This window comes from Melanotaenia boesemani, chromosome 6 (assembly GCF_017639745.1).
Source record: "Melanotaenia boesemani isolate fMelBoe1 chromosome 6, fMelBoe1.pri, whole genome shotgun sequence".
NCBI lineage: Eukaryota > Metazoa > Chordata > Actinopteri > Atheriniformes > Melanotaeniidae > Melanotaenia > Melanotaenia boesemani.
In genome coordinates, this window is record NC_055687.1 from 13,279,356 (window position 1) to 13,306,701 (window position 27,346).

At 38.7% G+C, this 27,346-nt stretch overlaps 1 protein-coding gene across 2 annotated transcripts; it reads left to right on the plus strand.

The window, feature by feature from the left end:
* Positions 1–1,322: 1,322 nt before the first annotated feature.
* fhl3a (four and a half LIM domains 3a) lies at positions 1,323–26,526 on the plus strand. Of its 2 annotated transcripts, none has more exons than XM_041988829.1 (6): positions 1,323–1,518; positions 20,758–20,922; positions 21,774–21,948; positions 24,002–24,171; positions 24,314–24,500; positions 25,082–26,526. In XM_041988829.1, exons 2-6 carry the CDS (start codon positions 20,767–20,769, stop codon positions 25,231–25,233), a joined length of 840 nt encoding a protein of 279 aa, XP_041844763.1. In that variant the 5' UTR covers positions 1,323–1,518; positions 20,758–20,766; the 3' UTR covers positions 25,234–26,526. The 2 variants fall into 2 exon arrangements, with proteins under 2 accessions (XP_041844763.1, XP_041844762.1); XM_041988828.1 differs by having other exon boundaries at positions 1,324–1,547.
* Positions 26,527–27,346: the final 820 nt, after the last annotated feature.

Here is a 27,346-nt window from a genome sequence, read left to right on the forward strand (position 1 = left end):
GGCTTCAGTAGAAGTTATACATTACAGCCATTTAGCATACGCTTCCTCCAAAGCGACTTACATCTGAGAGTAGGTAGTAGCATTAAGGGTCTTGCCCAGGGACCCAACTAGAAGGTGTTAATATTCGTCCCCTGTGGGGATAGGATGGCCAATATGAGCAAACTGAGAGCTTGTAAATGGAAGAAATGTGTCATGTGGTTGGAGCAACACCGTATGTCAGTCTAAGCGATATGGGCAATTTGTGTTATTTCATTATTTACTACTGAATACACTGTATTCTGAGTATCCATTTGAAACCAGGTGTAATTTGTTCTTTACCTAACAGGTCTCTTAGTAGTTTTTTTTTAACATATTACTTCTGAAACCCTGAATTCTTGTTGTATCGCTGTAAAGAACAAATTAACTTCATTTTACTTTTTAATAATTACCGTCTCAGTTTAAGGTCAGACTGTAGTCCACATACAAAGTGCTGTTTGTGGTTTCTGGTGGGTTGTAATTTACTTCTTAATGTGATTAGATACACAAGAACAATCTATTGTATGGTCTGGTATGTCTGTGTCTTGCAGACATGCATAGCTGACTTATTAAAATGACTCATATGATCAGAAGTAATCCTATATGTGTCACATATTGCATCAAACCTTCAATCTGGCTAAACATAACTCCCACTCACTGAGTAAGGACAAAAATGAAGCATTAGAAGTGTAGACACTGTAAATCCAAAGTGTTATCTGATGGCAGGGTTGGTCTTTTCCCTATTTGGGCATGTCAGGGTACAGAAAGTTCAACAAAGGTCACTTGGTGACAGTGATTTTTAGTATATGGCTCTTTCCTCCTATTCACTGCACTCACGAATGCTACTGCTACTCCAAAACAGTCACGTAGTCTGAAAAGGACAGAGGACTTGAATTCATCTTGAGAAAGTATTAAGTTAAAAGTTAAAAACAAGATGACCAACCTTTGCTGACACTGATCAAACCCCTTTATGCATTGATCACTTACAAGCGTCCTCGTGATAACAAGTTTTTTAATTTTATAGATCAAGTGTAACTGAATGAAGTCTGCGCCCTTTTTCAGAAATCCTGTGACTTTAGACTATATGTTTAGCAAATAAACTTAAAAAAAAGAGAGAGAGAGAGGGAAGAAGAAGAAGAAGAAGAGAGAAACAGAATTATATTAAAACTGGGTTAAAATAAACTGCATCTAAGACAAAGAGCCCTCCTGCCAGGACTTCTCTTTGCTCTCGTTTGAAGTCGCTGAAAAGAGGGAGGAATGTTTTTTGGGGGGGGGGCGGGATCTTGTGACTCACCAACAACTTCCTCAGTAGTAGCACAAAAGTAGCCGGCAAGCCGCATCCCGCTTCGCAACAGAGGTTTGATTACAGTCAGAAGAGACTCAGAAAGTTTTAGAGAGAGTTCTGGAAAGCAACGCTCCTCAGCCGTCCGGGGAGCGACCTGCGAACTGATCTTAGTCCTGGTCTGAGGGAGGGAGGCGGGTTACCATTGTCAAGTTGCAAAGGTGCGTCCAGACTCCAGACGTTACTCCTGGTGAGACTTTTTTTCTTTTCTTGTAACATCATAGGGTTAAAAAAAAAAAAGTTATGTATTTTTCATGTATTTATTATTTATTTTGCATTGTTGACCTCGTCAGGCTCGGGGGAGACCAAATGATCTAGAAACTTTGTTTTAGAACAAACTTTGCCATTTAAATTCACCATGAAGGCAAAAGTGTGGAAAAAAAAAAAAAAAATCAATGAAGTCGGAACCTAAACATGTCGAGTTTACAAGCAACAACTTAACAACGTCAACAAAGAAAAATAACGATTTTTTTTCTATAAGGAAAAAGAGCAGCATTATCAAAGGATTGAGAAGAAGGCAGTTATTTTGTGGTTTAATTGTTATTTGACTGTGAAAATGGTTGAACAGGTGGTAGACCCATAGCCATGAGCTGCACAGCAATCCTGATCCATTAACATTTCATATGATTCTAACTCAGTGCTTTTCATTTAAGTTTTAGCTGTCTCGTAAAATATCACAAGAGAACCAGCCTGGACATGAAGTTATGACACATCAGAAACACTCATGGAGATAAGCCTAAAAAAGAAACATGAGACAAGTAAAGATGTCATTTCCGCCCATGTGCGTTTCTATTTACTCTTTTTTCCCCTCGGTTGTTAAAGTCACCTCTCACTTACGCTCGTGTCCATCTGTGCTGTTGTGTATATTTGTGCAAATTAGTCATAAAACAACATCCCCTCAGAGGAGAAATAGACTCGATTAGCTTGTGTGACCCACTGAACTGTATGTAGAAAGGATTAAGGAGCAACTGTATCACAGAAGCTCCCAGCTGAGCAGTGTGTGAAGGCTTCACAGAGCAAAGTCCCTCAGGCTAAACTTGTCTCTTCTCCAACAGAAGGAAGTGGGATATGGCAGTGTGTGCCTATGATGGGTGTGTCTGTACTGCAGCTTCTGAAGCGGGGCTGGCTGTACATCAGTACCTCATAGTGCACATTGTCGTCATCATCATCGACTGTTTTGCGCACCTGATTCGTCATGTGGGTGCAGTGGGCACGGTGGGAGGGTGAAATGTTCAGGGTTGATAAATGGGAAGGTTTGACAATTAAGATAAATGACGAGGAAGCTGCTTCTTTTCAGTTTCTCAAGTTTGCACACATTGCCTACCAGAGTAAAGTGATTCATTGACTCCTTTACTCCTACTGTAATTGAGTTTTTGGTCTCTGAAAGAAGAAAGAGAATTCAAGTAGATTCATAACCACTGTCAGTTGATTTTATTATGTTAATGTGGCCTTTTTACACATCTAACAAGAAGGAAACAACCTACTTGGTGTTGATGGCCTCCAATGATTGCCTTCAGTCTGTTACGATAATCAACAACACAACAAAGTTCTGTGTTGGAACAGAATAAGGAATTAAAAATGCTGAATATACTGGCAGAGTTGACTGTCTCTTCTGTCTCCTAGCAATCTCCTTCACATATTAAGTGACTTGATGAACTGCAAAAATAAATAAAAAAAAAACAGTTATGATGAGCTCTGATCTTTGATTAACTCATTTTATATTAAAGTCTGCTGAATTCTTTAAAAAAAAATTTATATTTGAGGTTGACGACAATAAAGCTTGACAGTAACAACTGCAGAAATGAGTCCTCCACCTTACTTTTCTGTAGGTTGCTTCAGACCCTGAAGAGATTTGGTCTCTGAAGGATCCTGCTGTGCTCTCACCACTGCAGGTTATTTTTATTAATTCTTTGTCAAAGTAACAAGCAGAAAATTTGTCATCGTAGCTTAAAGGCATTCATTCTATTCCATTTAGCATCTGGGAAGTTTGCTTTGACAGAGCCCACAGGCTGTATAATGTATTTGTTTGCTTTTTTTTCCCATTTTCCTCCCTCCCTTGCTGTTTCATTGACCATGGTCACATTCTTCCGAGGTCTCAGTGTTTTCCAAAGGTTAGCCCTGCGTGGTGGTTGGACCCCAGCCAGTTCCAAACTGCAGCGGGACTGCAGCTAAATGACTTGTACTGGTTGTGGCTGGTTTTATGTGTTGGCACTGTTTGAAACCAGGCCAATGATAATGATGGAGAAATTGGCGGTCAAGTGTTTGCAGGTGGTTTGGGAGCAGAATATAGATTTGTGTTGAAGTAGTTCCCTTTTGACATTGTGCAGCTGTCTTTTCCTTTGTGGAGTTTCAGAGTGCACTGGGCACAGTTTTTTCTTGTGGAATTGCTTTGTCCTGGATAATCCCAAAGACTGCTCCCAAAGGTTTTCACTATCATCTTTTCCAAGTTTGAACTCAGAGTGGGCTGCTACTTGGACTTAATTTAGATTTAGTTAGGTGAGGCATGTAGCTAATTTTAAAACATGAGGGTACACACAGACACTACACAATTATATTGTAAGTTGTTATGGTAATCAGCTCTCTAGTCAGTAGGATGTGGGGGCGCGTGGCTGGCAGTAGTAGTGCGTCTACATTCCCTGAATGGGGGGAAGTGACCTCAGGTTTCCTGTGTGGGGATCGCCAGGTGCTGTAGTGTTATTGTGAGGGTCGCAAGACTTCCTCCATGGATGCTTTGTTGGTATACGTCTGAAACTTGATCTCTTCAGCCAGGGCCCCTGTGGGAGGTAACCCCCCCCCCACCCCCCCACCCCACCCCACAATCCAGGCATCTCACTTCAGATGCCTCCCTCCTTTTACTTCTCCACAGTCTTCAGTCCATGACAGAGTTTATGTAAAGAGAACATAAACTTTATATAGCAGCTAAGGAGTGTGAAAGGTAACTGACTCTCTGCTAATGGGGTAATTATGTTTCTTTGGGGATAAAATTACAGGTCTATACCTGGCACTTACCTGCTACACTCAAAGGAAATGCTGTTTTAGAGGAAATACCAAATTGTGGCCACAGAATTGGAGATAGCACATAACTACACAGTTTAATACAGACTAATTACATGCTACGAAAGAATGAGGCTATGGTTTGTCTCACTCCACCTCTCACTCTATTCATCTCATGTCATTGCATCTGTCTGTTATATTTACTACAAAAATGAGTTCACGGAATATGTTTCTGTGTTATCAGTGTTTCCACTAAAAGTTCTCTCAAGTAACAGATGTTGTTTGGGTCCTGAAATCCTGTCGATTCACTGCTGCATCATCATATTCTGTCTTGTGTTTAGAGGATGTATGAGTCAGGCATGACTATTTCCCTGCACCTTCGCCTATGGGGAGGAGGAAAGGTAACAAAGTCTATGACACATATAAATGAACAAGACCCGATCAAAGGAATGCAATGCAGGCTTGCAGTGGTTAACGCCTACATCATATGCCTAGAACATGTCTCGTTTTGCTCCTTGGAACACATTCCCAGGCAAACACCTCTTCTTCTCATCTGGGTTGAACACATTTTTATCAAAATGTGCACACGTTTCTTTAGCATTGCATAATGTCATTATTTGCTCAGTGAGCTGGCATCCATACAAGATGTCATTCTGGGAAATTTGTCTGTTTCCACAAAGTGAACAAATGTTGCATATCATGTCAAGAAAGAGAAAAAAGAGAACTAAGGAGAAAGCTCAAATTTAAAGACAAACAAATTGCAGCAGTTTTTTACAACTGGCAATCCACTGTGTATAATAAATTCAGAAAAATAATTGTTATGTTGGGCCAGTGGTTATATCATAGGATAACCTATGGTTAATGAAGGCATTTGAGGAGAAGAATGTTAAGTGAGGTAAAGTCCTCCTGAACTTGCGGTAATGAGATGTTATTCCATCCTTATATGTATCTGTACTGCTGGGAGAAATGACAATATAAAGATCCAAGACTTGCTCTTCATAATGTGACACCACATATTTATGTGTTGGATACAAGAATTATTCTTCCTCCAGATAATATCTCTATAGGAGGAATCTGTGGTCAGCTGACCTGTAATTATTATGGCTTCTGTCAGACGTATATCACTGTTAAATTACTGTGTGCTTTACTTATTGCAGGCTCAGTAAAGAAATTAATACCACACATCTAAGCCCCAATCCCTCTCCTGCTCACTATTTTGCTTGTTGCATTGGGATTTGTAATGCAATTTAGCAAAAAATATTAGTAAATCTGCAATTTTCAAGCCACCAGCCCTATAAATGTGACAGAATGGTTTTGTTTCTCTTTAAGTGGCAATGCTGTCATCTTTCCCACTGGATGTTCTTGTACATAGACTTAATTGGGCAGTCATAAAAGCATGTGGCATGCAGTCCTTAATAATGCAGTGCACAGCAGGCATCAAACAAGGCAGAAGTACCTGAAGCACAAAATGCCACATTTCAATATGCAGTAACTCACTCAGAGTGGGGCATTAACAGTTTTTATCTACAGTAATATACTCACAGCTCTCTGCTCTCACAGAAGATGTGGAAGTAGTTGTAAACCTTGGCTTTGTAAACATGCAGTGTTTACCTTACCATGCCACTTCTGTATCCCCACCTTCACCTCCTGCTGCCGTGGTTGTTGTGTCTTTATATGGCTTGTAAATTCAGTTTGACGCAATGCCAACTGCATTGGTGTTGATTGCTTCTCAAATACTTATTACAACTGATTCCACATCTGCAAAGAATGAACTCTCACCACAAAATTACAGTACAGGAAGTGTAGTCATGAGGGTTTGTGTGTTTTATGTGTTTACATTTTTATCCTAAAGTGTATTAATTAATTCTATGTTGCATAGCTGCCTTCCAGGAATGAACCATGACGCCTTGACTTATTGGACTGTATGAAGGGCAGTTACATGTTGAGATTAAAAAGTGTATCAGCTTGTCTGTGATAAATACAACTGTTTATTTGGAGTGCAGCTGTTAGAGAGAGCATTCCCCTCTCTTAAAGTAAACACTGCAAAATGTCTGTTCTACATGATGAAACTAGCAAGTAATCAAGAATTTGACTCCTTACCCAGAATGTCTTGCTCCATCGCTCTCCATCTTATGTCTTTTATGGCTTTTGCTCACCAGTATTTACAAGCTCGCACACTTGCAAGTTGTGTCTCAGCCTCTCTCTTTCCTCTATGTGGCAAAGACAATAGTCTCCACAGTGGAGACAGGCTGAGACAAGCCAGATCTAGATACAATGTGGTGTGGAGTTTTGTCTTTTGCTTAACTGTGCAATATATGACAGTCGTGTGAGTTCCAGATACACAAAGGATAGTGCACTTGGCACTGCTTGGGCACATTTTGGCACTTTTTTTCAAAGCTATCATAGATTTATTGAATTGCAATAGGAAATGAACAGGATGTTGTTGGCCTCCTTTGCCTCCCTGTCTTCTGTCACCTTCACTGGATGTTTAGCGTTCTTCATGCAGCGCCTTAAAGGAGCCATAAATGGCAGAAAGTGTCTTTCGTGTGGCTATAAAAGGATGTAAGCTCATCCTTGAGAAGATGCACAACAGGGACTAGTAACCGAATGCTAAGGAGGGATTTTGTGGCTTCTTCAGTTAAAATTTAGAGAAACAGTGAGAGTATGCAATGAAGACAAGTGGTTCATGCACAATATCACTGCTGGGCTTGCAGCCTGCTGTTGTAGAAACATGTAATAAAAGGCAAATGCAAGTCCACACTGGGTTTTAGTCTTTGTAACATCTCTCAGTCTTGGTTTGTATCAGTATGAAGAAATTGTGTTTATGACTATATACAACTTTCACAACAAGTTTATACAAGAGGTAGAGCATGCAGTGACTCTCTCAGTGCTTCTGCTGTCATGTCTTGTTATTAACCTGTTGTAATTAAAGTCCATAAATGTGGTCCAGGCAGTGAGTTTTTTTTGCATGAAGCCCTGCTTCAATGGTAGCATACTGTATTTGTTTAAGCATTTAGTGTTTGTGCGTTGTTATTGATGAAGTGTATGTCTCTTGGGCTTTTAGCCACACTACCTGCAGCGATGTTGCTTAACTGAATTAGCATCAGCTAATTCAGAATGCTAACATACCTCTGCAGTCCTGATTCTAAAGAAATGGGCAAACTATAAATATAACAATGTGAAATCATTTGTGACCAAGTTAGAGATATAAACTACTGTCTTATCTAGCAACATAATTGTATTTTCCGTACCCGTTTCAGCCTGTTCAGGGTTCTAGGAGGTGCTGGAGCATATCCCAGCTAACACCAGGTGATGGGATACAACAATGATAGGTTGCCAGGGCCAACACAGAGACAAACAACTTTGCACGCTCACCCATACAGTGATGGTGCTGCAACCCCATCTTGCATCACTTTTCTTCTATATTTGTAGGCTATATTACCTGTTGTGGCCAAAATTAGCAACAAAGACCAAATTGGGGAAAGCAACACCCATAATTATCCTTGTTTTCTGCCTTTGACGGTCCTGAATTTGCTTTACTGACAAAGTTGATCCACATGATCATGCCTGTTCCTGCATTAGGTAATAAATATGATCCTCCATTTCTCAAAACGCCCTCAGACAAGACCTTTAAACATTTATCAAAGCAACCACAACCACTAATAACAACCACTAATTCCTCCACTTTCTTTATTGTTGACCTCTAGATGGTATTTTTCTTCTTTTATGCCTTTTATGGCATGTGGGTACGCTATGTACAATGCATAAGTACTTACTGCACAAATAGATATAGAACAATTAATTAAGCATATCAGTAAAATACAATATAAACTTTCTATTTTAATAATTTTCCACAGGTATGATATTGTTACATACTGTAACTTAAAATGCAGACAAAAACGTAAACAGCTCTAGCATATAGCAGCTTGCTCATATTATCAAAATTTATATATAACTATAATTTTGCTTATTTTATATTTGATTACAATTATGATCTTTTTAAGAAAAAATTATTCAAATTTAATGACATTTAATGACAAGTAATTCAAAGAAGAACCTGATAAGGACGTGCAATTGTACCTTTTCCCACCCTTCTATAAAATACTGAAAACTGTACATCAGTGTATGCTCTCATAAGGCTGGCAAACATCTTTTAGTTGTTTTCTTCTTTGCTTGCCCTTTGGTCTGCCATACGTTTGTGATTCGGTTTTATTGGGCTTCAACACTAAGCTTCAGTTAGAACCACATCTAGTGTTGGCAATGGAAATTAGATCAATGGGTAAAATGCAGGCCAGACGGTGAGCAAAGCATTGCAGAGGGCTAATGACACAAGCACCATGACTTCATTGTGGAAGTATTCAAACCCCCCTTCAAAATCCCCCATCCCTCATCCCGTCGCATGCTTTCTCAACGCTGGTGAGTGGAAACTGTTTAAGGTTTAATGCTTGCTGTAAGAAAATGGAGGGGAACGTGTCCTTTAGCATAAGATGTCATGCATGATGATGATCAGTAGTCACATCCTGTCTGTGTGATGATCAGTTAGTGGAGTACTACAGCTCCTCTGCACCACATTGTGCACCATGAAGTTTTTAAATGTTTTGTACTTGTGCAACTGGACCTTTCTAGTCCAATAATCAAGGCAGAGCCATACAATTTACATGTGCGTTGCATACATTTATACTTTTCATGACTGATGAAGAATACGTTTTGCCATGATGAGAACCGGTTCAGCGAGCTTCTCACTTTGTTTGTGTCTGTTTTGTGTTCTGCGCTGTTCCCAAATCCTTTTAAGCCAAGAATTCTCCTATATAGGAAAGAGGAGCAGGATGGAAACAGAATGAGGTCGGGCAAGAGTTGTGGTTAATAGATTTGCAAGAGATAGACAGGTCTGCGTTGGGAAGCAACATATTTCAGCTGTGCTATCAGTGTTTACCAAAGCATCTGTTTTCACATTGTCTCTATTTAACAACAGCCAGGACTTTGCATTTTATCACTGATAATAAATTAGGCAGGGAAGATGAATGGTGTTTTGCATGGGTGCATGATAAAAAGATCCCAGCATGTGACACTCTGAGATAAGGACCTGACGGATTGCAGCTCTCTGGCAAAGTCAAGAAACTAGCTATAGGAACTCTGAACTTAAAGCTCTACTTGAGATCTAAATAAACCTCAGATAAATTGACTTAGATCGATTGTTTATCAAAGGAGTAGTGTTTTATGGATACCAGAGTAATCAGCTTTAAGTCGGCACATGTTTATATCACATCTCCACTCCCCTGTTCTTCTGTTAGAACTGCTTTAACATGACATGCTCACTGCTAGGTCAATGCACAATTTAATTCCCCCACCTATCCCCTCCTGGCTCTGTGGATTGATGCAAAAGCTCAAAATACAAATGGCAAACAAGAACTAATAATACTAGGGGGCAGAGAAAAGGAGAAAGGGATAGGTGGGTTAGCGACAAGGGGACCCAGGCAGCTGAGGGTGGAGGTAGTCTTGGATGCATGGCAGCATGATTTATGGACACCTTTGAAGTGAGTTCATTGCAGCCTTACAGCCTGCCTGCTGTGTTTCAGAGTTGAGACATTCTCTAGGTAGCGTGGTGAGAAGGATAAACTTTTAGGTCACTAACCTCCACTGGTGTATCACTCTTATATGCACGTCCTGGTTTTGTAGCAATTCATCAGAGTGTTTTGTTTCCACAGAAAAACAACGTGCTTCCAAGACATCCGACTCCCTCTTCATTAACGTATTTGAAGGTCAAAGCAAACAGGGAGTCTGACTGAGAGGACCAGAAGATGGTCTCTTTTTAGATTATAAAATTAGGTCACAATAGATCTGTTTCTGCACAGTTGCTCTTTTGAATAAGAATGCAGAACTACCAAGGAATGCAATATTATCTCTCATATAGTGTGAATGGAAACTGATTTTCATCACCCTTTGTTGTTTGAATATGTAAGGCTTTCCCATTCTGGGAAACAAGGAGGGTTTAAGACCAAGGAGGGTGATTTTGTAGTGGTCAATCCCAAGTCTGATTTGAATTCATCATCTACTCACTGTGTTTTGAGTGTTAATACCAAGATCTTTCCACTGTGTTTGAAACTTATTTCCTAAATCCATCATATTGTTTGATCTTATCAGCTTCATTTATGTGAACAGAAAGGCTGGGGATCACGACTATGAGAGATAATTACACTCGACAGGAAGTCCCCACAAGGAGACTTAAACAAACTGCGGGTGTGTGTGTACGCAGCTGCTCCATGTGTATGCTTTTCATGCACAAGTTGCTTGAGCCCCACAGTTTGGCTGTTGTGTTTTTTCTTTTTTTTGTTTGATCCCTACCCTCAGCTTTGCATGCTTGTGTGTATGTGCATGCGTTACACTGTAGATGTGTGACAGCTTCTGCAACCACCTGCAGGTGTGTCAGTGACTTTGTCTTTCTGCAGAACTGTGTGTTTAGACATAATATGCCCATTTTTCATTGTGACTGTGTGTTTGCAAATGTGTGTGACCGACTTGCTGACACGTCCCAGAGATGACTCTGTTTGGGGTAACAGGAAGAAGTACAATGTGGGTGCATACCGTTTTGGACGTTGTTATCAACCCCATGCTGGTGGAAGGGGTCATTGCCCAGCAGGATGTAGAGCTGCATTTGTTTCTTAGACCACAAACCAGAGTTAAAGAAGAAGATATTTCCGTTTTATGACAGGAAAATAGTGCTGAAGGATGTTTCAGAGTTCAAGCCACATTAACGTATCTATTTTTGGATCTTTGGTTTTGTGCTGTAGGGTTTTACAGTTTGACTTGTTGAATTGCCTCATTTATTTTAGGCAAGTCCGATCTGCTTTTCTTCATTTGTGTAAAAGCTAAATGGTTAAGAAATCTAAAATCTCCCTGACTTTGGAACATGTTTTCTACAAGAAGATATAGAATTTTTTTTTTTTTTTTTTGCTTAAACACATCAGTTTTCACATTGCCACAGTGTCTATAATATAATGCTGGGTTGTGCCCTCAGTAAGGGCTGTGCAGGATGAAACGAGAGGTAAACGTCACCACTGAAGGTTTATAGTCCTAGGGAATGAGGGCACTGTTTACTTGTTGCCATGGAGATGCGTTAGCAAAAGGAAAAAACGACCACATATAATGGAAATGACTTCTAAGATATTCATCCCAGCCAACTCACACTTGGCAGGTCCCCTTCAATTTTCTGAACCAACGTAATGTTTTTTTTTAGATGTGAACCCGTCTTCTCAGGGTTACAGAGCCAAAGAGTGCGAAAGCTGAGTATTGTGGTCTGCTGTGGCTGTTGAAGATGATTTATAAAGCTAGTGTCAAGGATATGGGTTGTTCATGATGTTTATACTATGTAATACCTATGAAAGCCCCCATACACACTCAGTGGAAACATCCTCCTGCTACATATAACAACACACTGAATATTAATGTCTTGGGATTTTGGGATATTTGTTTACACTGGGGAAAAAAAGACATCTTGTCTGAGCATTAACCTCAGGGTCAGGTGCCATCACTGAAGCCACGAGCCACAAGTCTGAATGAGTTATAAATAATTGTTTGCAGTTGTGGCCGTGTACTGCACAAGTGTAGCATGCTTTTATTGCTGAGTGTGCAGCCTGAGAAACTTTAGGCTTGTTCTTTGATGTTGTGGCTGGTTAGTTGACTCAGCAACATGAAAAGACCACCTGGGAATGACCAGGAGTCTCTAGGAGCCATTTAGTGTCATTAGGTTTACGCCTAGGCTTAAGTGTGTAGCCCATTGCGATTAACACACATAAAGTCGATGCTCAACTAGAGGTCAAGTCCAAATGTGTGTGCTGTCATTAATATTACTGGGCTTTCTTGTCTTATTGGATGTGTTTATCAAATACACACATATACTTAACAATAAACCACATTGTAAACATGACCAAGATTATTTTTACAATGCTAAAAACTGAATCAGAGCTATTTTCTCTCCCGTTCTAGTAGCAATCTCTTCCTCTACATGTATATGTGCCTCTTAAGGTCTGCTTTTTGGATAAAGATTCTTTCAGGGTTAGTATGCTACATTATGCTTATTAAGATTTTTGCTTACATCCACTACGTTTATATAGGGTTTTACAAGGTCTACAGAGTTATAAGTACCAATTTCCACACTAAAGAGTGTTATTTTCCCCAACAAAACACACTGATTCTGAGCTTTTCTTTTCTTTTTTTACTGATATTACAATGAAAAGCATTTACACAGTACCTGCACAGTGGTTAGTTTTGCAAACCTCACAAAAAATTAACGCAGTTTTGTATGCAGCTATCTCACAGAGAAGGTGCGTGAAGGTGCTGTTGCAAGGATTATTTAGTACTTGTGGAATTTCTCTTACAGTTGCTTGACAGGAAAGAGGACTGAGAGAGAAATAAAATGGGAAATGGCAGGAGAAAAGTTAAAGATGGCAGGCCGAGACTCAAACCTGAACCAGCCTCTTCTATAAGACCCAAAAATGAAAATATAAACATGTTAATGAACAAAATGCATGCACTTTAAGTTTAACATAACAGCATGTTATGGTTAGGGTAAGGTATTAATAAAACTTGAATGAAGCATGTTAAAAAAAAGAAGTCTTACATGGTACTCAAAAAAAGACTCAAAACATTGCCATGGTGAACCTAATTGAGAATAAAGTGTCAAACTCAGATCTCTTTAAAAAAAAAAAGTCCTGTAACTTATCCGTCTACTACCCGTCCAAACTGTGAACTTGTTTCCTGGTTGCTAAAGCTTGTTGTGCACAATTAGACACACACTGTGTTTTGTCAAAGATAGAAGTCTCAAAGTTGTCACAAAGAGTGCTTAGCCTTGGTTTGGTTCATTCATTTTGCTTTTAATGTTTAAAGTTATTTAAAGATGGTAGTCAAACACACACAGCTAGTAAAGTTTGGCAAGAAAAACAAAGATAGTAAAAAGGCGGGAGGAACTACAATCTTTCTCATTATCACTCCACTGTTCCCAGTTTAAAATTCCAAAAACCCATTAGCAGTATGTCAAAAGCACGTCTCAAATCTTATGATGATTTAATGGTAGGATTTTACCAAATCTGCCTCTAAATCTTACAGCTCTGACAGTTCAGAGAAGCTGGCTTTGCTTGTCGGAAAAGTTGACTTGAAAGATTTTTGCTGAGTCTGCCTGGCCATGAAGTAAAGGAACAAAAGCACACAAAATGATTTTTCTCTTTTGCCACTGAAGATATTGCATCAGAATGGTTCTTTCTCTTCCCCCTCTGGAGGCAGCTCTTATGAGCACAACATCCTTCCCTGGGTTTGCAAACCAGTAACTTAATCACCCAGCCTGCAAGTAGAAGTACGCTGACCTCAGTGAGCATGCTTCTGATTCAGCTGACATCTGAATAGAGACAGGGTTGAATCAACTAACTCTGATATTTATGTACAATAAAAAAATAATAAAGTGTATACATTTATTTTAAAAAGTATGCAGGCCTGAGGAAAACAAAGCAAGTGTTCAAATTAAAATGGCGCTCCACTGAAAAGTGAAGGCTTCAGATTTCAGAGGGATTCCCTATCCTTTGGATCACAGGGTTAGGATGACAGGGAGGAGATAGCAGGACAGTGACCACAAATCACACAAATCTGCCATGGGAAACTTTTAGAATAACAGGGTCCCCTGACACAATGATTTTGTTCAAATCTCAAAGTGAGAAGCTGAGAAAACATAAATGTTACTGAGATCTTTCAGCAACATTTTTTTTTATTAGTTTTTTCTGTTTATCAGTCATTATCTCAACTCTATTGTTACTGCATTCCTTACCTTCATTTCCTCTCACCACACTGTTTGTGTCCTCAGTGTATCCAAAGACCAACCAGCAAACTGGCAAGATTTTTCATTCTTCTTCAAGGTTTGCTTTCTCTTTTCTCACTCTCACTCTAGTTTTCTTTCTCCCATCTAAACATTTACCAGCAAATACCATCGGAGAGGAAGGAGAAAAAAGACACTTCTTGCATTTTCAAGGCAGTGACTCTAAAACCTCCACTGGTATACAGGGGTTAACTGCATAGTTTCCCCAATGCAAACCAGATGTGAAGCAGTAATGTATGGCAGTGCTTTTTTTTTCTTCAAAGGAAGACAAATGTAGGCCAAAAATGTAGTCTTTTAGCCATACACTCATGATGATATAGAAAGTAATTCCAAGTCATTTCAGTTTCCCTCATGGTGGTTGGGTCAGTACTGTATGATTTACAGTAATTGCAATGTTATTGTTTGGTGTTGGTGGAGTATTGTGGAACGTTGGGATAGGGACAGGCTTATGGAAAAGGACACAAGACAGTTGCATTTACAGTTGAACTCTATTCCAGAAAGTTTTGCACGTGGAGTCCTCCTCGCTAGCATGTCCTCAGGTCTAAGTTTGCCAAGAGGCTGTCACATTGTGACAAATTTATGTTTTAAGTATAGCTAAATAAATGTCAGCACAATATGTGCCTGGCTTTAGTTTGCCTTTTGTGTTCATTTAAATCTCAGCAACGAGGCCTTTTGATAAATGAGTCTAGAAGGTTTGAGGTAAAATCTCCCAAACCAGCTCATTTTCACATGTAGCTTTCCTCTAATGCTGCAGTGCACACCAAACACCAAAAATCAAGGCTAATATTAAAAGACATCAAATCATATCCCCACACTAACATGGTCATTAAAAGTTGTCAAGAGAGGACGAATTACAAAGAGCATGGTGACATTTTCTCCTGCAGGTAGTCATTTTCCTCCTTTTATGTTTATGTTGTTGGCTTTGATTAGAACCCTCAATCACCTCCTACTCCACACCAGGCAGTGTTTAAATGCTCAGGGACAATAACAGGTTACTGTTCCAGTGTCTGGTCCTGCAGCCTGTACTCTGCCGTCAAGTCTGACCGTGGCTCCCACAGTGGTGCAGTCTCAGGTGGGCTTAAGACAACCACCACCCTCATTCTTTAATGCTGTTCAAAACCTTTAGCTTTCAGACTGTGCAGTTCATGCTGTAATATACTAAGAATTTGGGTGGTCCCAGTTTTTCAAAAATTACAACATGCATAGTAGAACTGCTGGTTTATTTACCAATTGCTTTTCAACAGTGGCTGAATGCCGACCCCATCTGATGACCACAGATTGCTCAGTCTTTAAATGTTATGAGGATGATTATAGTTTTGGTTTTTCTGGCTTTGAATCAGTGTCACATCTACACTAAACAGTCCCAAATTGAACTAAAGTGGGTGTATTTATTGCAGCAGGGTTTCTTTGCTTTGTTTATGTAAGCAAAATTCTTGATTTTTATTTTATTTTCAAATCAACCCTTAAAAGTTTGTTTAAATAAGCACATGTGTCTGTGAAGAAGGCTGCAGCTTTATCTTTCCTTCATGAGTAATTTCCTCCTCTTCCTGTGATAAGATTCATTGCCTCAGTGTGTTGTTTTAATTCCCAACCTTCATTTAAGCGATGCAGTAAGAGCCTACAGGAGCAGCTCATCAGACGTTTGACAAATTTATAATAAGTCTATTTTTCAAATGTTTAATTTTTGTGTTGTTTCATTGTTAACTCAACTTTCCTGACCACTTACAGTTATTTTACACAAATAATCAGTCACTTTGATGTGATTAGTTACTTGTGTCTGCAAATATGTGCATGAATATAATTATTCTGCCGTTTTGTCATACACTTAAAGCCTAAATGATTAAGTCTTTGTTGTGCAGTTCCTGCCTTTGCCTGCATTAGTCACCAAAATGAAATTCTTCCATGGTCATGAGGCACTGGAGGAAATATCAAAGGACACTTCCACTGGGCTCCTTTCATGTAGCAACTGGACTGGGACACAAATAATTTTTTTTTAGAAGTGTGTTTTTGAAATTATGTTGTATTTTTTTATATGCTCAGATAGACTCCAAAATAACATACATACATGTCCAGTGTCCCCCCCCCCCCCGATTCAAAGCCAGCACTGCAGCTTTACTGTGTCTGGAAGATGTTCAGGAACCAGAAAGGACACAATGTGATTGTAGGTGTTTATCCAAATGCAGCTGTTTTACTCCATTTGATTTAATACTTGCCATAAATCCAAGATCCCGCCAAAGCATGCATTTTCACTTAAATGTAATGCTCTTCTTCTTCTGAGTCCTTCAAAAAAGGAAACATGCACTTGAAGGCAAACTATTGCATCAACACACTCCTTCCTCTGGTTTGGGAGTCAGTTTGCTGCCAAAAGATCCTGACGGTTAAAGGCGATCAAGTGGCTTCTGTAGCTGCTACTTTGTAAAGTAAATCAGAACTTACTGTGAACAGTAAAATCTACACTTACTGAAGTACCTACATCCAGTAAAAAGCACATCAGTCATGACAGACCTATAAAACACATACCTTACAGTTACACCAGTTACCCTTGTACTGGGATGGTTTCTTCTTTTCTGTGATATTTACTGACCCATCATGGTTTGTATAATTTTGCATTTGGTTTTTGTCAGACTATTTTCCAATCTTTACTGGAACTGTCACAAGAGCATTTCTTTGACAATTACGTATTTTAAACTTTTTTTTTTTTTTTTTTTTTGCCAAATCTAATATTCATAAATTCATTATTTCATTTTTCTGTAACGCTTATTCAAATTCAGAGTCATGTGGAAACTGGAGCTCATCCCAATATTAGATTCCCCATGGAATTCTCCCTGGAATCTAATATTCCATTTATTAATACAGAATTTATGTCTTACTCTCTTTAGAGCTTAAATGAATTTGGAGAAATAGTTTGTGGTCTGTATTTATAGATGGACTCTAGAAACATGTTTGCTTAAAAGAGTTGACTGGATTCTTTAATCTCAGGAATAATGCTGTATTCTTTAGGTTAATCAGAAATGTCTGTGCATGTGGCATGCATTTGCTCATGCTGTAAACAGCCATCTGCTTCTGTGGTCAGGATGATCTTTCTCTCTGTTGATGTAACATGATGTCAAGGGCTTTGTCTAACGTTAGCAAAACAGGTATTTTATAGACATATTTTTAAAATGGGCAGCAAAGACAGGGGAGGTGGTAGATTTGTTCCCAAAGGGCTGTTCGGATTGTTCATTTGGAATTAAGCAGAGCGTAAGGAAAGTTTGGGCTGGGGATTAACAAGCCCGCCTGTGGGAATGAACCAGACTGGGTATCTGCTTGCCATTCAGTAACCAGCCATGGCTATGTTTCCCAGCAACAGCTTTACAGTCGGCTTGCTTGTATTGGTTGGCTTCTGTGTGGTGTCTCACGGTTGGCCCTGAGTCTGACCTCCTTATGCCAATCAGTGAGTGTTGTGATGACTAGCAGAATGTAGCCTTGGCATTTCTATTCACTATCTTGCATCCGGATGTGTGAAAGTAGTCTTGAAACCTGTCTGCAGTGTTCATATATGCTGATTCTACAGTCAGTTTTTGGAGTTTTTTGTGCTGGGACAGAAAATGTTTGAGTTAACGAAATCCTGTAGAGTTCTTGTTTTTATATTCATAGCAGTTTTATACATTATCAGAAAAAGTTAAAAGTTCAGGGTTTCCTCAATTACATTAATGTCTCCACATTAAATTAAAATTTGTCCTCAGGACCAGGGATACACATGAGACATGTCCTATCATAACTCAATCCTAAATACCCTATGTCCCTTATAGGGAAGGATAAATACACAATATAACTTAATTAGCTGATAACTAAGTAAATGAAGAACATAGTCATATTCTATCAATCAAATTTAATAACCCTATTTTGAAACTGGGAATTAAGTTCTGATTATGTTTGTCCATGTCACTAAGTTATTAATGCAGTTATTTTGACTATAAATGTAGCTCTAAATAATATATTAAATGTTAGTCTCTCTGTGAGCTCCTACAGCTGTAGATCAAGTAAATATGATTCACTGTTGCCAGTATTAAGGAGAGATCACTACAGTGAGCAGCTGTACTATAATTAAAAACTCAGGACAATAATTGTGCAGCATTGTTCTGTGTGGGTACAGTGGTGATTTCCTTGAAAGGCCCACTTTTTTCCCAGAGGGCCGAATTCAGTCAAAGCTCTGGTATTTGGGAATATTATTAACCCAGAGTCGGGATCTTAGTCACTGGGCACTGAACATGAAGGGGATGGACCTCTTCTCTTCTCTTCTCTTCTCTTCTCTTCTCTTCTCTTCTCTTCTCTTCTCTTCTCTTCTCTTCTCTTCTCAATTTTTTTGGGTCAGCAATTTCTGCATGCACTCACATCTTAGTCCCCCCCCAAGGGGTCAGTACACTGACGTCATGCCCCTCTCTGTGAGACTATGTGCCATCAGAAGTTCACAACAGGCTTTGCTTCGGCCAGTCAAAATCTGATATTTGAAGTGAGTCACTGAAATGGAAACGCTACAGGATCCGGGGGTGAAACCAAGCATTTTCTCTTATTTCTGAAGTAATTCATATTTGTGTGTCTGGGACTTGTTTTTCTGGTTGCTTGATCCTAACCAAATTGCTGGTAAACCCCTCCTTACTTTAAAAACCTACACTGGAAAACCTGCCAAAGCTGCACGTTGTTTTTGGTCTGGTACTTCTCAGGTACAGATACATTTCTACTTACTCACAAAGTTTCTATAACCCGTTTTATAGCCTCTGTGGTGTTGATGATGCATGTACATTTGGTAGAGAACAATAAATTCTGTCTGATTTGCTTTGGAAATGATGCTGAGATCAGACGTCATAGCACTGGCTTCCTGGCTTTCTGAGTCATGCCTCATCTCGTTCTCTTACCTGGCAGGCAAAGACAGTACATTCTGTACAAACTTACCTGGCACTCCTGACAATAACTGTAGTAACTGTAAGGTCGTTGTGCTCCTTTTTATCTCTATTCTTTGTTGATATAACCTTTACGTCGTTTTAATGTGGACTGGGAATTTCTGATGAATGGTTTGTTTGATATATAAATATCAGACAAACTATTAAAACAGAACTGTGTTAGTTGAACTTTTAACTGTTGATTACTCAGACCAGCAACAGCTGCTTATTCTGATATTCTGCCATTAACCCCAGATGGATTTTATAATGTGACTCCTCAGCTTTTTCATTCAGTCATTAAATAAAGATATCTTGGAATCTAGTAATTTGGGTTACAGTATAGTACACGTTTGGCCACAGGGCTGTCAAGAATTTACAGCTTTATATTTTATGTTTTTTAGGTCATTGAAGGCAGTGAAAGTGCCTCTGGCAGAGCAGTTTTATAACTGAGAGACTGTCACTGGGTTATATATGAGCAAGTGAAGTCTGGTGGGTCTTGACTTTCTTCCTTCATCCCATTTAAGAGTTTTTGTAATGCACTGCACTGAGACAGTTGAAACTTGAGAATCTGTGATTAATGTTTTTTTGTTTTGTTTTGATTTTTTAAAGATAAATTGTATGTTATTTTTCTCATTAATCATTGTTCCTTTTCCTTCTGTCACACAGCTTTTGTGTGGGAGTATGTTTATGCCACTTGTAAGATTTCTTTTTTTTTTTTGGGTGGGTGTGGGCAGGCAACACAGAACCAGCTTGAAGTTTGATAGATTCTTATATCAGTGATGATTATTCTTAGTGGGTGGTGGGAATGAACATCCAGTAGTGCACCCTGCCAGAGGACTGGATCACTTATCACTGGGCTGTTTTCCAGTCATGCTGTAATGCTTTGCTAACCTGATATGCTTTCAAAATATTATTTTGTTACTATGCTATACGCTCTTTCATGATCAGTGGGGCATGTTCTGACTGTACACTCCCTGCATTTACATATGCACACACTGTATGGGCATCTTTATCCTGAAAGCAAGCCATTTCTCTGCACTCTTTACACATACTCATACTTTTAAAAGCATCATGGGGTATTTGGATCTTTTGGCGGTCTATACTTTAATCACAAAATATTCTTGCTTTATAAATATTTACAGGTATGATATGCTTATTTTATGTGGAAAGACCTTGCCCGGTTTACATTGGCACTTTGGTCTTCTGGGCTGTTTTGAGCTATTGACCATGTGAGAAAAATGTTCTGTTAATTACTGAAAGATAGTAACGTTCTGCTCACTTTCATCACATGGCAGTAAAATTTAATTGGCATTTTATAATGTGTTTTTGTCATCCCTTTTATTGTTTGTATTTCTTTTTCTGCTTGCTCCCACATGCACTTTTGCTTGAGCTCAGTGCAATTGCTGATCCAAGCCAATGTATTTGCAACATAAAGATTGGCAGTAAAAGTCTGTTTTGTCTAGCTGCTATGACGAAATAGGTGGCTCATGAATCATTTCGCAGGAATCCTTCGTTTATTTCCACACCGATTAGTCTTCTCCTCTCTCCTATTGTAATTTTAGATTATTTTTTCATACATGATTTTTTTAAAACACTGTTGACCTGAGTGCTTTCTCTCTGTGTTTCAGAAAATTACAATGGCTGACCGATTCGACTGTGATAACTGCAAAGAATCTCTGTATGGGCGCAAATACATCCAATCAGACGACAGTCCTTACTGCATCCCCTGTTATGACAACCTGTTCTCAAACACATGCGATGAATGCAAAGAGCTGATTGGCCATGATGCAAGGGTAAGCTATCCATTTTGAAATCATCCACTTTGTGCAACAAATGACTGAAATAAACATTATACATCTAGAAATGTAACTTACAGGATTATTGTTTTCTTACAGGAATCAAGATCATATATATAAGTTTATCCAAACTGTGCAACACCTATCATCAAGTTAAAAGATAATAAAATGAAGCACATCAAAGAATCACTTTAATTATCTTTAAACCATTTTTATAATGTTTTGATGTGGTTTTGGAGAGCTAAAACAGAAGTTATGTCATGTTAATAATGCATAATTCATCGTAAATGAGGCATGTTCTATATATTTTGTGCGGCAAGACACTGTAAAGGCTAATTTAACTTGCAATTATGCAGGCAATTTCCTATAAGTCCACATAAGCCAACAGACTAATTTTGTCTAAGATCATAAAAATGCAGGATGAGGAAACGTCTCCCTCTTCACCACAATCAAGTTAAGATTCACCCTTCCCTTAATGGAAAGCACTAACATTAGTGGATCATTTAAATCAACATGTGCTCCATTTTGGACTTTGCAGAGTGGGCCATGCTGCAATGCTTGGTGTAAAGAAGGCAGACACTGAAGTGTGCTTTGCAGCACTTACATATTACTGTGTATGTATGCAGACAAGCTCGTGTCAGTTTGACCCTGACTGATCCAACTCTCCTGTTGTAAACAGCAATATTTTGATTGTGAGCCTTCCTGTTGCTCCTTCATTCCCTTCTGTAGTTCAGAAATGTTTTTGGATAATCACATCAGAGTTAATGTGACTTTAACTCTGTGCACCATTTACAACTGTATAAAATGAATTCCTGAATCCTTGTTGTGTCTTCTTGTTCTGCTGGTAGGAGCTGTTCTATGAAGACAGGCATTACCATGAGCACTGCTTCCGCTGTTTTCGCTGCGATCGCTCTCTGGCAGATGAGCCCTTCACCAGCCAGGATGATGCACTGCTCTGCAATGACTGCTACTGTAATGAATTCTCCTCCAAATGTGTAGCCTGTGACAAGATTGTTATGCCAGGTAATAATAAATAAATAAAATGTCTAATTGATTGCTGCAAATATTTTGTGCACAGGCGTTTTGATGTTGACAATTGCAAGTGTCTTGCAGTGTCTGCTCAGTTTGTTCCTTTAAGTACAGTTTTTAATCCAATTAAATCTTTGTGTTTGCAGAGGTTTCCTACAGAGTGTGGTAAAGTTCTGGCATGTCTGGACTTTTAAAACAGGATCTTGGATCATAATCCAGGATTAGAGTTAATTTTAACCGAACAGAGTAAAAGAGTGAGGTTGTTATGAGTATCTTGTATAGAATATGTTTGACAGTGCTTTACATACTGCTAGCTTTCACCCTCAAAACCTTAGCCTCATTGTTCTTCATTTTCATTGCCACATGGTATACAAATTCACATGATAATAGGCAAATGACTTTGGAAAATTATGAAAAGGCAATTATCAGGAAGCTGATGAAGGAAAAAAAAGTTAGAGATTAAGCAGAAATACAAGGGACAGAAGTTTAAGAAATAAGAAAAGGGGAAAGAAGGGGTCCTCAATTGGGCAGCAGCCAGGGGTGACTGTTACTGAGTAATTGCTCCTCTGCTTGACTTGTTTTCTCTAAGCTAAATCCCCGGCGCTGGCAGCCTGCCAGCAGTACCGATGCTAACAAGAGATAAGCAAGTCAATTATCCAGCACCCCTGCATCAGCTTCAACAGCCCTCACAATGACACCAGGAAGAACACAAGTTCCGCTTTTATTTATAAAGCTCTTTATGTCAAGATCACACTGTTGTGCCAGCATATGTTTAAGTAACAAAAAAAATGTTTAGATGTTATGTAGATATGTCATTGTGTCATCAGTGTTACAGGGAAACCTTTGAACCTGTTTTCCACTAACATTTGAAATGAAAGCTATTTAAAAACCCAAAATCCCTACCAAAATCACACACACACTTTTGTTTATCTAATATCTGGATGCTTAGCTCTGTGATTTGTGCCACTGACGTGAACAGAAAAGTAACTTCACACTTAAGCCATGTAAATATATTTCTCAGAAGCTGTTTTGGTTAACAAGAATGTTCTGATAACAGTACTAAAATGGTCTCATTGTCAGGAATGGTCAGCCAGATGTTCGATTGTTGTGCTCGTGCAGACAATGCTGCTCTTGTTCACTGCTGCTGAAAAACCCTTTGACACAGGCAGCCGTTATGTTTGCATCACTGTTCAAGGCAGACAAGTATGCTTAGGGCCTTTCATTAAAGAAAACAAGAGATTTATGAAATTGATATTAAATTGAATGCAGAAAACATGTCAGGTTTGCTTCCAGGTATAAATATAATACTTGTAATGTGAAGATTAAGATATGTAAAGAGTGGATGATTTAAAGGAAATACTTGCTAATGACAAAAAATTACTAAATAAATAAATACAATTGCACAAATGCTGCTCTCTGAACACAGATCTTCAGATTTGCTGGCACCTCACCGAAGCTTTTTAAACTTGTTGGAATGCTTGTAAATCAGCACCTCCCCCTTCTCTTCCCCTCTAAAGAAAGTCCTTATTTTTACATTGCAGCTTGTTCACTTTTACTGTTTCTGTCAGCTGCATATACATAATGTCCATTCTAAGGCACAGGCAATTATGTCAGATTAAAATCAGGAAAGTTTTTGCAGGGTGTTTTTGTGTTTTTGATCAGGGTACAGTGCATCACCCAACTCCAATACAGTGCACACAAACCACTGCATCACTGTATAATAAACCAGCCAGTATAATAAACTCAACAGCCAAAGGGTAACAGATGGAGTGGTTAGCGCCACAGAGGGGAAAATGGCATTTTCTTAAAAGGCTGCTACCATTTTCCAGCAATTGGAAAGAAGTGTGGGGCTTGTGGTATTAATATCTAAATAAAATAAATCTTAAACTAAATGAATTTTATAAGCCTTCTTGCTATTCAAGTGTTTTATTTCTTAGTTCAATAAAAACACCAAAAATACCAAAATCATCCCCATTAAGCGCTGTGTCATATTTTCCATTATCCCTTTTCCACCTCCTATCATTTCTCTATGCCTCTGCCTCTCTAGGAACCAGAAAGTTGGAGTATGCGGGGTCTACATGGCACGAGGGCTGCTTCATATGTCACAGCTGTGAACAGCCAATTGGCTCGAAGTCCTTTATTCCTGACAAGGATGAGCACTACTGCGTGCCTTGCTACGAGGAAAAGTTTGCACCACGGTGCACGCGCTGTAAAAAGGTTAGTAAATCTGTCAAATAACCAAATTATAAAAATGTCCATGTTATACTAACATTAGAAAAGTTGCAAAATGCTGCACTGCAAACAAGGTAAAGAGTGAGGCCAAACAAACTGATCTCAAAGTGACTTTTTTTTTGTTTAGGCTCTGGCTAAAGGTGGTGTGACTTATCGGGATGAGCCATGGCATAAGGAGTGTTTTGTGTGCACCAGCTGTAAGACACAGCTGGCGGGTCAACACTTCACCTCCAGAGACGACAGCCCTTACTGCCTGAAGTGCTTTGGCAGCCTGTACGCCAAGAAGTGCGAAGCCTGCAGCAAACCAATCACAGGCAAGATTACATCACTAAATTCAGTCCTGTTGTAATAATTTCTGAACATGTTCTATCACATTTCTGCCACAGTTTAGTTTAATGTGGATTGGAATGATGATGTCTAAGCTTTCTGTGCACATAAATGAATTAAACAGTAAAGCAAGTCAAAATGACTTGTTGGTCCCTGAATAAAAACGGATTACAGCACACCCACAATAGCTGAGATGAAGCCGGTTAACTTAAATAATAGGAAAATATACAAACCCCACCCCCAACTGGAATAAGTTGATGGTGATTTAATGTTTTCCATGAAATGTCTGTTTCATCATCTCACGTGTTATTTACGTAATATTTGGAAATACAATATGGCTTTATAAGAATTGCTAATCATTACATTCAATTTTTTATTTATATTTAACAAAGCATTCCAACAATATTTTTGGAATTGGAGTTGTACTTTTTTATTTGGCGCTTTACTAGCCAGGAATAGATATTTTAGCGATACAAATGTCTCTGCAACTTAAGCTTATAATGAGTTCAAATTAAGCTAATGCACTTTGAAGCTCAGCACACTAACTCTGATTGTTCTTCTGGACCAGGTTTTGGAGGAGGAAAGTACATCTCATTTGAAGAACGACAGTGGCATCAGCCATGTTTCACCTGCTCCCAGTGCTCCGTCTCACTTGTAGGAGCTGGCTTTTTCCCTGAAGGCGACCGAATCCTGTGCCGTGACTGCCACAACAGCCTATAAAGCAACCATTTACCAGATGCTAAAATTCCTTTGACTCACTTTTTGCTATAGCTTTTTTTTAATAACCCCAGGTCATTAACTAAGGAGGCTAATGCAGGCTAACAAATGATGCCTCAGGTAATTTTTCTAAAAAGATATCAGCTTCTCAGTGGTCCTTTCTGCACAAGAGTTTCATATTGGAGCTACAGTGTCCTGTTGATGGTGCATTATTGCCATGAATCACTTTAAATATTTCCTCCTTAACTAGAAAGTTAATATTTCTTTTTATGGAGTGCCTTATTAACAACATTATCTATATGTTATGTACTGTTAAAGCAATGAAAAACAGAACTCTTGTCACTTTGCCAAAGATTTCTTTCCTTTCTTTCTTTCATAAAAAGTAAATTCAGGTAAAAGTCAGGCTCTGAGGAGAAGACAAAGTACACTGATACAGTATCATATATAAACCTTGCAGTTTTCATTTTACATGTATGGTGGAATTACTGTTTAAATGCTCTTATAACTGCAGTTTTATGCATTTTGAATGTTGCTTTTCTTCAGATTTATCTTTCTATAATTTGACTTACTTAATGCATCTTTGAGAACTTACTGTATATAATGGTATAGAAGGAGATGTGACAGTTTTGTAAAAAGTGGCTAAATTAGACCAATTTTCATAAATTATAATGTTAAAGTCAAAGTTAGAAGAAAATAAGTCTTACTGATGTTAGGTTCTGGTCGTACTATTCATTTGCACTTTTGGGAAATTGTTCTTATCATACCATGTAATGTGCACATAAAAACACAATTCAAAGACATGGCACAAGACATAGACCACTTTTTTTGTATCTGCCTATGTTGAATTTTGCAATGACACTTATTTGACTTAAGTTTAATCTTTTTCCTCTTTTTTTCAGTTGTCATAATGTATCTCTTCATCATCAATGTGCAAAAAAGTCAGTGTTTATTACCCAAAAGAAGCTGAAAAATGCATAAATATTGTGCATTGCAAAAATATGCATGTCTTTATCTGTCATGATTTGCCTTAGTAATTATTTTATTGCTGTTAATGCTGTTAGTGTTTCATCTTTTATAAGTTTGAATCATGTATGTGAAAAAATTTATTAAAATAACTATAATTTGATTATTTCAGCTTTGATGCTGGTAAGTCAGAGTTGGCAAATTTATCTTTTTAAGATGGAAAACAGGCCATCCAGATGATGATCATATGAACTTACTGTAAATCAGTTGATGACTGACGTGTCTGAATTTTTACTTATGTTTTTGACACTTTATTAAACCAATTGTCACTGATCTTTGCTGGGCATTTTGTATTCTGTGTTTTTGTGCTTATAGTGAAAAATCTAGCAGCAGTTTCAGACCACATGGCTTTCTGTTGACTTGTGTTTACAGTCTAAGCTTGAGAAAATCCCTTCTGGGTTTTTTAAAGTGTCTTTCTAGGAAAGTTTAGTGTGTGTAATTCCACAAGGAAAAAGAATGAAAGTGTGTGAGAAAGTGTCAGAGAAAGTATGTATTTGTAACAAGAGAATAAAAAGTAAGCATGCCTGTAGTTTTCAGATATTTGTGTGCGAGAGGAACAATCAGTTAAAGGAAGAGGGAGCATCTGTGAGCATGACCCTGAATGGGTATACATACGCTCCTGTTTATGCTGAGTCGACTTGTTTCATTGCCTTGATAGAGCACACACACACAAACCACCAGATACACTCTCCTGTCGGCATTGGTGAAATGTCCTCCTCCCTGCCTCTGATTCAGATTTTTTCACCAAAAAAGGAAATGGAAAACTCGTAGCTGCATGGGGGAGGGCGTTGGTGGAAGTGGGAGAGAAACGAGTGTGGGAGACGTGGAGGAGAGGGACAGAGAGGGAAGATGTTCACATCTGGAGTTGCTCCATGGCACTTTCACTGTGGGGGTCGGCTAACACGCAGCCCCCTTTGGATTTATTAGAAGAAGAGAATAGGTGGGGACTTGATGGCTAGCAGGAAGGGTCAGAGGCAGATAATTAACTATGTCATCATACACATACTGCAAGTGACTACATGTGTTGTTAGTTGTAGTAATGAAAAGTGCTTGTTAATCTGAAAGACTGGTTGAATAAGGAGTTTTTCTGGAT